We start from the raw sequence: 11,304 nt of genomic DNA, 5'->3' as shown, positions 1-11,304 counted from the left end.
AACATACTCAAATCCTACTTATACATATATATAGATTTTTATTTTTGGGATAAAAACATATAACAAATACAATATTAAAAATAATGTGACATACATACACAAATAATACAAGAAACCATACATGTAAGACACAATAAATCCAAATAGTAACTTGTACTTAGAGGTTTACAAGTTAGGTGATTAACATACTTAGAACGTCTATAGGTCACGACATTCAAGTAGCAGAAGCCGGTGCAGCTAAATGCTCAAGACGCAAAGCAATGAGTTCATGTCCCCACTTTTAAATGTTTTTACTGTTTTCTAAACTTTGGGTAAAATACATGTATAAATGGTATGCTTTAAAACAAAGGAATCATACATAGATCATGCCATGAATCGGGTATACGTAAGCACCATCAATCTAGTTTAGACCGAAAGAACAAGGGTTAGATCCAATAGGTCCGGGCAGCTTCACTCTCTTGACAACACATAGTCATGGAGTGTCTTGGGTCACAGTCGTAGGGTAAACGATGTTAAAAGTTGCCTAGGTTTGGATGCTTCCTATGTCGTCACATATGTTAGTGGCCTTGCAAGTCATTAGCGATCTCGATTCCATTTCATTACAACTTACAAACTTACATTTTACAATTACATACCATGCTTTGTACACAGTTACAAATGTTACATTTTACACAATCTGCATGAATTCACACCAACTTTTGTTGACAATTTTTAAACTTACATGTATTTCAGGGAATTAGTGGATAACGCTCACGGGCTCCTTGTCAAGATGTTTAGTGTCTAACCTCCGTTGCCATCTTTTGTAGATTTGTTTACTATATCCCACCTTCTGTGCTGATATAGGAAACAAAACCTAGATCTTTGTTATGAAATGGTGTTGTGAACTTTCAAACAATTATCTTTTATTTTTGATGTAAACTTTAAACGAAATTCTGTATTTTGGGATAATTTAACTTTGAATGGCAATATGGAGTTTGTTTTATATCATGTAGCATGTTTACTTATCGTATGCAATGAGAACCACTCAGATCACACCTCGTGCTTCCGCCTTTGAAAGGGGTGTGACAATATGGATATGGAATCACAAATACCTGACCCGAACCAACCCATTGCCATCCCTAATCCTATGCCTCTTAATTAATTTGTGTTATAAAATATAAATTTAAGCCCTTTAAAATCTGTTGATTCTCTTTCAAATTAAGGTCTTTGAAAACAAAGACCTAACACAGACAAAATCATGTTTATTGGTCACATGAATATCAAAAGTGAAGATGGTAAAATCATCCCTGGATGAGATAAAAGCTGCAAATCATGTTTATTGGCCACATGAATTTCAAATGTGAAGATGGTAAAATCATCTTTTTCTAGATGAAATAAACTAAAGCTACAAATCATGTTTATTGGTCACATGATATAGCAAATGTGAAGATGACTCATCATTTCTAGATGAAACAAAAGCTACAAATCATGTTTATTGGTCACATAAATATTAAATGTAAAGATGGTATATTCATCATTTCTAGATGAAATTAAAGGTACAAATCATGTATATTGTTCACAAGAATATCAAATGTTTGAAGGGCAAAATCATCATTTATGGATGTAATAAAAGCATGATCGAAGATAGTGTAAAAAGTTAAATATTTAAAAAGGTTTAATTAATGTTTACAATATTAGTTAAGATTAAATGTAACCAAAGCATTTCAACTGGTGTTTACAGGACATTTTAAGATACCCAAAAGGTAAAAGAATTTTTTTTTTGCTTTAATGCATAAGGTACAACCTAAAATGATGGTAAATTAACCATTAAAACACTAATGACACTTTAGTCCATTGATCTTAATTACACTTTAACTAGAAATAGCCTCACGCGCCTTGCGTTGCAGCCAACAAAATTAACTACAACGTTTAGTTGATCAAATCTACAAACTCCCATTATGATTAACCTTAAAATCTGAGTAACAACTATAACTACAATGTTATATATTTTTATTAACCAACATACCACACATCTGTGGCAGTAGTGTAATCAGAAGAGTTGAGTAGCAGCTGGGGAGCCCTATACCATCTGGTGAGAACCTATCCAGTCATGAGGTCATTTTCAGCACTTGTTCGTGCCAGACCAAAATCACAAATCTTTAGATTGCTATGCTTGAGGTCTCTGTGAATAATGTTCACACAATTAATGCACTTCAAGCCTCGTAGTAGCTGATAAAAGAAGTACTACAAGCATTGCCAAAAACCAGAGTTAGTGAGACCACATATAATTTAGTGGATCAAATCTAGGTTATCAATTCAAAATGACTGATACCTGAAAATGCTCTTCTGATAAGTTCTGCTTAGACCAAATAATTTGGTGAAGATTAGTATCCATAAGCTCAGTGGTGATAAACATAAATTCCAAACTTACCTGGTACTAAAACCAACATATTGTAATCCACAGTGAGAACTTTCAGCTTCTTCAAAACGCCAAGCTATGGTTGCAAAAATGTAAACTTATATGTAACACCCCAAAATCCAATGTTTTAATAAACATGGTGTTTACTAGATTTATAATGTGAAATAACTTAACTAGGTTGTTTAACCTAGTTAACATAAAAGGTAAAATAGAAAGAATGAAGGAAAGTACAAAGGCCAATTGTGACATCTTTGAAAATTGATGAAAATGGTCAACAATAGGGGATTTAGAGTCAAAATTATGTCTTCTTTAGTGCATGCGTGTATGTGTCGATGTCTATAGAGAGAGAGAGAGAGAGAGAGAGGAAGAACTCTCTAGTTCAACTTATCAAGTTCAAGTCAAATCACGACCAGATTTGATGTTGAAATCAATGCATGAATGAAGAATCCTTACCATCTAATGCTAATAATCACGTGGTAAGTAGTAGAATTTAATTTGGTGATTTTGTACGAAGTGGGTTTATGATCAATTCACGAATTAATATGAAATTAAGCATGAATATGTGTTAGAATCACCATATGAAACACGAATTATGCAAGATTTTAAGTAATTTGATGTTTTGTGGTAAAACCCACTTGTAGTAGTAAGAATGATGATATGGGTGAATTACCCATGTCTAATTCTTGTACATTTTTTATGTATGATGTCATATGTGATAAATTCTTGTTTGATAAATTGACTTTGATATGGAAATTAGTTTGATGTTTTGTTGAATCAAATGAATGCGAGAAAGAAGTAAGAAGTAAAGCATGAAATACTTGTACATTATGCTTAGATAGTAGTACGCACACCAAGTGTTTGATGAAATTTATAAATGACAATAATAGGTGAAGTTGTATGCAAGTAATGGGTAAATATGTATAGAAAGTGATACCGATGTATTTGATAGTAAACTAATATGAGAAGTTTGATTTTAGCCATAGTGCATGTAGAAGATATGATTTAAAAATATAAAAACCCACCATGTATGATCGTCTACACTATGCCATGGCATTAGAATGAACAAAATTAAGTATATCATTCATTAGGAAAGAAAATGGTTATTTAAAACATTCTTAACTACTTGCCTTACATAACAAAATCACACTTCATGAGCAAGGGATAACGCATTCTTCTTTGACAAAGTTGACATTCCGTTACACTAATATGGCCAAGTCTCTTATGTTACAAGGCAACCATATTATCAACATTCTCCGCAATATTGACATATTCTAGATATCCTAAGACTTGTCACGTATAAGTTTTGAGTCTTTCATATTTATTTTAATGATCAATGAACTAATGCTGGGTTTTTAAAATACAATATTGAATTCTTTGTCGTAACCACCATAGTTTAGTAATGTCATATCCCAATCGATGGCGGAAACATCGGAGTGAAACGAAAACGAGATTGCTAGAGACTTCATAACACTATTTTGCGACAATCATTAACAAAACCAAATTTCATTTCATTGAATAATATTCAAGTACAATATGGGAAATAAATACAACAACAAGGATTCAAATACAACAAGTACAAATTACAACAACAAGTCTAGAGTTCTGTTTTGGTCAAAAATCAAACAAAGGATAATGTAACCAAATCTGATTTTGTGAGGTTGTGTGCTTGAATGTTTGACAAATGAATGAACAAGTATGAAATGTATTTGGTGATAGCTCTTGTACACCCCCAAAAACCAGTTTAGAGGGTATTGAACCAGGGAGTCAACCTGGACATCTATCTCAGGGAGGGGGTAGCAGTCTTTAGGACAAGCTTATTTTAAGTCCTTATAATCTATACACATCCTCCACCCTCCGTTTTTCTTGCTGACCATGACTGGGTTGGCAATCCACGAAGGGTACCTGACCTCCCGAACTATTCCGACCCTGAGGAGCTTTCTTGTTTCCTTGCAAGCGGCCCTCCTTTTGTTAGCACCCATACTCCGCTTCTTCTGTTTAGCGGGCTTCACCCAACTGTGGGTATTAAGCCTGTGTTTTGACAAGCTTTGGGGGATTCCACACATGTCCCCGTGTTGGAATGCGAAGACGTCTATGCTAAAAAGTAGTAGCTCCTTTAGTGCACTCTTGCATTTGTCGCTCAAGTGTCTCCCTACCTTTATCGTCTGCTCAGGGAACCTCTCAGTAAGGACCCATTCTTCTATTCCCTCTTCCCAGAGCTCCCTCCCGGTTTCTTCCTTTGAGATCGATAACACCACTTCGTACGAAGACTTTACCCAGGCCAACCCTCGGGGAGTCTGAAACACTAAGTCCCCGTGAGGGGTAGAGGCTTGCGCTTGAAGATCCCCAATCCCCGGTCTTCCCAGAATTGCATTATATTTAGATGGGGCCCTAACCGCAGTGAATGTCAGCTCTATGGTTTGTACCATGTCTCCTATCCCCACTGTGAATGGGAGTCTAACTTTCCAAGGGGATGTGAAATGTTGTTGTTAAAGCCTACCAAAGGTATGGAGTCCTCCTCCAGCCTATCCCGTACATCTCTGTCGAATTTTAAGAAACAGTGCTCGTAAATCACTTCTACCCCACTCCCCCCGCACATGTATCCGGGCGACCCTGTGCCCTGCTATTATAGCAGAAATGTTAAGGGGAGCCTTTGTTCCTTGTGCTCTTCGAGATGTGACATCAGTATTGGAGCCCTCATGCAGCTCGAAGGTCCCAGTACTCGTGCCTTGACGCACCTGGTTGGATAATATTCTTCCTGTCTTCTGATCATATCTACATATCCCCTGTCAGGTTCTCCCCCTTGGCGTCCCTTTCTTTCCTGTCAACCTTCCTTTATTTCCTTTATCAAGTGAGACAGCTTTCCTGTTTTCACTGTTGATTCAATTTCCCTTTTCAGATACATACAGTCATCTGTCTTGTGGCTGAATCCTTTGTGAAACTCACAATATTCATTTGGGTAAGCCTTCGGCCTTGGCTTAATAGGAGGGGGTTTAGGAAAGGAGTTTTTAATATTCTTCCTGTCTTCTGATCATATCTACATATCCCCTGTCACAGTAAGGGGCCACCCTCTACCTCGGGACTTGTAAGGAGAATAAGTGGGCCTTGATCTGTCATGTTGCATTTTATCATATAGAGGCCTCCTTGGATAGAGAGTACCTTTTTCTTGACGCTTGGGGGCTAGAGTGGTTCTTCTAGGAGCGGCGTCCAGTTCCTTATCCTTGCTACTAGTGTCTTTTCCCCTGACAAAAGCTCTAACCTTGTCCATGAGGCCGTCGAAGATCTCGGGAAACTCCTCCCCCAACTTCTCACACAGTTGGGTGTGTTTCAGTCCGTTAATGAAGGTGCTTATTTTCATTACCTCCGGGATGCCCTTGATGTTCATGCTTTCCTAATAAACCTCTCCATATACTGATCTACCCGCTCGTTGTCCTTCTGACGGATGTGCATGATCTCATTGGGGTTTTTTTATCACTTTCCTCTGCTGACTGAAGTTCCTGAGAAACTTCTCACTTAATTCTTTGTAGCTATCAATGCTCACAACTGGAAGGCTATCGAACCAAAGCCGGGCTCCCTTAGTGAGTGTTTGTACAAACATGTGGCATCATGTGGGCATGGACTACCTTCCCACCTGCCCGACGCCTCTAAAAGCATGGAGATGATCCTTTGGATCCTTAGTTATGTCGTACCTGTCCAGGTTGAGAGGAGGCTTGAGTTTAGGGGGCAAGGGAGGCTCAGCGATCCTCTTGGTGAACTTTGAAACTTCAATCAGGTCCTTGGGTAAGTAAGGTTTGTTTAACGCGCTATCATCCTGGTCGTCTTTGCTCTTACCTTCTTTCTCAGTGTCACTTTTTCCTTTCACCAACGCCTCTCTTTCTTCAGGTGTTATCTGCGTCAAGGCAGTCATGAAGGCCACTAATGAGTCTGGATCGGTGTTACCTTCATGAGGACCAGTGTTGTTTCTATCGGGTGGTGTGTCAAAGGAGATCCTGGACCGTAGACTCTCAAGCCTTTCCCGCTTCTCCAAGTCTTTCAACTGTTTTCGTAGCTCATCTTTGTGCATGGACACGAAATCTGGTGTGATGGCACCCTTCTTCACTGATAGTCCAGTTCTGTCACTAGCTTCTACCTCGTTGGCGATATCTTCGACGGTCACCATCTAGGTTCTTGAGGAGACTACTGTGTGAAGAGTGTCCCACGGATGGCGCCAATGTCGAGTCCCTGAATTCCGGTGAGAAGTCAACGAGGCTCCTCAACGTTGCAACGGATCGGTCTTGTCTTCCTACAAAAAAGAACACCGTTAGCCTCGTCATGGAGGGCCCTGGGAGGGGGATCCGTGACCAAGCTCCGGCGTGAAAATAAGAAAACTTGTCGGAGAAAAAGGAGCTTATTCCGACGAGCATGTATTCGCCGGAATATCCTTGTTGGTGTGGACCCTAGGCGTGGAGCCTTAAATGTGATCCAAAGAACGTTTGGAGTACATGTGTAGTGAATGTGTAATCAATGAAGTTGGAATTGAATGCTTACCAGGTAAAAGGGGAGACCAAGACGAGGCAACATAACACCAAGTGGGCCTCTTCGTCACATATATCATTCATTCCGAAAAGCAGTGGCGGACCTACCATTCAGCCAGGGTGGGCGGCCGCACCCCTTGAAAATAAAAATTTAGTGTATATTTTAGGCAAAAAACCCGACCGCGCCCCTTGAAAGTATGGTTGAACACCTCATCCGCACCCCCAGCAAATAATTTCTGGGTCTGCCACTGCCGAAAAGATTTAAGGAAACCATTTACTACCTGCCTTCCATAACAAAGCGCACTTTTCTCATGCTCAAGGGATAACACGTTCTTCTCTAACAAAGTCGTACATTCTGCTTACACTTATGTGGCCAAGTCTTTTATGTCACATATCAACATTCTCCGCAACATTATTATACATATTAAAGGAAAGTCTTGATGAACAGTAACTAACATAAATAAATAATTATTATAGAGTTTTTAGTGGTGTTTTAATTCTTTATTATTAATATCTATTAATTAAAGGGTGGAAATGAACAGTAGATTTTGGGTAATTCACCTACCTCCTTATCTTTCTCCTTTCATCTGCCCGCCACGTTGTAAAAAGGTTAACACCTGTTTTGTGGATTAAGCTTATTATAAGGCAATGAGAGAGAGGTATGGATTGATGATGGAGCGGTTAACTGTGAAGACGGAGGAGCACCACCGCTGTTGAAGACCATCTCATCTGATCGGCTATTCCGACCTCGATCTTTCCCTCTCCGATTTTGGTTTTCTCGGCTAAGCGCCTATTGCGTGGAGGGTCGTCGTTGCCAGCGGCCATTTAAGGCCGTTTCTGGCCGGCGGCGGTTATTCCGAGAAAGCCCGTTGTTGCCGGTGGCTATTTGAGGCTGTTTCTGGCGGCAGCGGATATTTCGGGGAGGCCCGTTGTTGTCGGCGGCCGGTTTGAGTCTGTTTCTGGCGGAGTCGGCCTTCAGATTTCTCGAAGGTATTCTTTGTTTATCTTCATTATTATGTCCTTTTGGTACATTTCCTGACTTCTCTCGTCTGTCTGTGAACCCTTTGGATCTATAGAGTCTAAATAGTTTCAGATGTAAAACCCTAGGCCTGTATGAATTTCTGGTGGGTGGAGTTTGATTATTAGGTTTGTTATGAAATATGAAATCTGGTGATCAAAAAGTTCTAAAGGTGGAATCTTTGCATGTTATGAACACTGGAAGATCAAGAACAAGAACATGAAAAAAGGTTGAGAGGTTTCGGTTTTTCTCCTACCCGACGATGATGGTGGCTTGCTACTTGGTATGGCAACTCCGGTTGCAACCGTAGCACCACCGGCGGGTTTAACGACGATGATGATCTTTTCAGATATGAGTCGATTGGTGTTGATGATTTCGTTTTTTGTATGTTTTTTTCCTGAGATTGCTGAAATAAGGAGTCATTTGTTGACATGGAAGGAGTTGTTATGGTTTCTCTTGAGGCTATTAAAGGCGCCCCAGCAGGTAAATTCCATTTGAGCTTGATGTTTGATATGAATGTTATGGTTTTTGTTTTGTAGGTACTCTGTGTGGTGATTTTGTTGTTTTGAATTAAGGTTTGTAGATTAGCTCGACAGTTTGCAAAGTCTGAGATTATCATGGCTTTTTTGTTGATTTTGTAGATGTTGTAGATGCTAATTTGATGTCTATCTTGGACATGATTACTGGGATACAATTGAATTATGAGATTATTCATGTTTTGTCATCAGATTACCTGAACGTTTGTCTTATACATATATAGGTTGTGGAACGCCTTTTATATTAGCCATAGAACTACGGCTTCTGCCATGTGACATGTATGACGAAAGTTGAAATTAAATCATTAAACCTTTGTGCATGTTTGAATACTGGTATAACATCTGGAATATTCAGGTAAACATTTTTAAAAACTATTTACTTGCAACAATCTTTTTGCAGTTACTCCTAAATCAAGAACTTGTCTGGCATTGGATAGAAGGAAGGAATTAATGCTGGATTAGTTGATCTCACAACATTGCAAAACTTGTAAGTGAACACTCCAATGAAGAAAAAAATATACAATATATACAAAAGGTAACAACAGTACCCAACAAGAAAGGATCAAATTTTATATATCTTTTTTTCAAAGCCTTTTGTGATACTTTTCAGGTTTCATTATTTTTGCTATGTTGATCTTATAATATTTTTACTCGAATAAGTTAATTCATTGTCAAATGTTACCAGAATCAAAACAGACTTATGATTTATCTTTTTTTTTTAACCGACCTTTTGTTTTGGATATTGGATTGTGAGATTTGGGTATTTGATAGTGAATATTTGGTGGAATATATGTAGGTTAAATTCAAGTAGTGACGAAGATTCACCATGAGGCTGCAACTGTGCTTCCTATATATGTTGAGGATCCTGCCAGAAGTGAAGTTGAAATTGAGATGGCTTTGGAGGTATAATGTTAGGATTTTGAATTTAATATTGAGAAATATTAACTTTTATAGTAGATTTTAGCAACCTTGCATTGTTTCATGTCAAATTTTTGGCACTGGTGTGCTAAAGCAACTGAAACTTATGCATTCTTGTGTATTATAATGGTTTTATGTAATTATGAAGGCCGGAGAACAACGTCCTCGGGTGATGATAGTGGCTTGCTACATGACAAGGCAATTCCGTGTGTTGCCGTAGCGGCACCGAGCCAAAGCCTTCTTTGTTTTGTGACAACAATGATGATACTTTTAGATCCGAGTCGAATTGGTTTTGTTGTTTTCATTTTTCCTTTTTTTTATTAGGTTGATGTACAAGTTGTATTGATGGTGATAATGTAACTGTTTGATGATCTTCGTGGCCGTAGTTGCCTTCGTATTGACGGCGCAACAGTTGTTGCTGTGATGATTTGATATTAATAGTTATATTCAAATACTGATTAACCCCGCCGCGAAGCGCGGGTGGGAAAATTCCTAGTTTATTTAAATTTCAAACGTTCAATTTTTTAAAATATTATTTATTTAAATTAAATATGTTTATTTTAGTTTGTTATAATCTTTTAATTCAATTAAAAGATATTTTTACCCTGGGCTTATAGCTCAGTGGTTATGGAAATGAGGGAAAGACTCCTGGTCGAATGGTCTTGAGTTCGATTCCTGATCCACCCGGGTTTTACCGGCTCTGCATTGTCGTGCCCTTGGGCGGGTGCAGGGTCGGGTTTTCCCCGGAACTGGTGGCATGGTGGGCTAGGGTTCCGTGCGTGTAGGTTGGGCTGCCACGGGCTACCTTTCGGCCAATGGGTGTCGCGTACGGAGTACCCGACGATTCTTATATTGGACGTTCAAAAAAACTAAAAGATATTTTTATTATATATATATATATATATATATATATGTATATACATATTATTTATATATTAAAGTAGAGGGACCATGAATAAAAAATAGCTTTTTAAAGTATTTGTTTTAATATAATTTTTTTAATAATTTGCGTACGTTAATTTTTTAAAAATAATATAAATACGCATCTATGTATTTTTTCCAACATTCTGATATAAATCTTTTTGAAAATGGATACCGTGTTGCTACCCTACCGAAAAGAAAATCGATTGAACAACAGAAGTGCCGCTATTCATATTTATGGTTTTCGGTAAATCTTATTAAAAGTAGACACCGTGTCGCTATTGTACCGAATGTAAAACCGAACAAACAACATCGATATTTGGTACCGGTATTTATATTTATATTTTTAGTTTCAATAAACTGATACTGTACTGTATTGTACCATATTGAGCCGGACCGAACAACATCGGCATTGGCACCGTGTTCGTTCTATGGTTTTCGGTCTGTGTATTATGTCGGTACGGAAATAAACCGAATCAATACCAATCGAGATCCCGCCGCAAAACACGGAGGAAATCAACTAGTTAACATATTATAGACACGTATAAGTTTTGAGTCTTGATACTTATTACCACAATCAATGAACTTCTAGTGAGTTAATTATTAAAATCCGTTTACCGAATTCATTGTGGTAACCACCAACCATATCAAGTAAGCCTATATATAGAGTTAATTGCTAAAATCGTCCCTAAGGTTTAGATATGTTTGCTATTTTCGTTCAAAATGACACTTTTGTACCAAATTGTCCCCAATGTTTGTAACTTTTTGTCATTTTCATCCAAACCACTAACATAGTTTATTTTTTCTGTTAAGTTGAGGATATTTGGATTAAACGGGCAAATATAAAACCACAGGGACGATTTTGGCAATTTACTGAAACTCTTTTAAATTTCTTTTATTTAATTAATTTTGTTACATATATAACAAAAAAGAATATACATGCAATTTTTTTATATGTAAAAAATAATAGCTATGTCACATAATTTTTATAAATTTTCATCC

At 37.8% G+C, this 11,304-nt stretch overlaps 1 protein-coding gene and 1 long non-coding RNA gene across 8 annotated transcripts; one reads left to right on the top strand and one right to left on the bottom strand.

The window, feature by feature from the left end:
- Positions 1 to 4,212: 4,212 nt before the first annotated feature.
- Positions 4,213 to 4,824, bottom strand: LOC110876459. The gene has a single exon (XM_022124632.1). The coding sequence runs from the start codon at positions 4,822 to 4,824 to the stop codon at positions 4,213 to 4,215; it is 612 nt and encodes a 203-aa protein (XP_021980324.1).
- Positions 4,825 to 7,409: 2,585 nt separating this feature from the next.
- LOC110878904 lies at positions 7,410 to 9,819 on the top strand. 7 transcript variants are annotated; one of them, XR_002558309.2, is made up of 5 exons: positions 7,427 to 7,899; positions 7,986 to 8,410; positions 8,864 to 8,950; positions 9,260 to 9,366; positions 9,530 to 9,819. It is a non-coding gene; the product is annotated as an uncharacterized LOC110878904 (long non-coding RNA). The 7 variants fall into 7 exon arrangements; XR_002558310.2 differs by adding an exon at positions 8,688 to 8,742 and having other exon boundaries at positions 7,433 to 8,410; XR_004861368.1 differs by having other exon boundaries at positions 7,410 to 7,899; positions 7,986 to 8,950.
- The last annotated feature ends 1,485 nt before the right edge of the window (positions 9,820 to 11,304 follow it).

Source organism: Helianthus annuus, chromosome 6 (assembly GCF_002127325.2).
Source record: "Helianthus annuus cultivar XRQ/B chromosome 6, HanXRQr2.0-SUNRISE, whole genome shotgun sequence".
In the NCBI taxonomy this organism is placed as follows: domain Eukaryota; kingdom Viridiplantae; phylum Streptophyta; class Magnoliopsida; order Asterales; family Asteraceae; genus Helianthus; species Helianthus annuus.
This window is presented reverse-complemented; position numbering and strand designations above follow the sequence as displayed.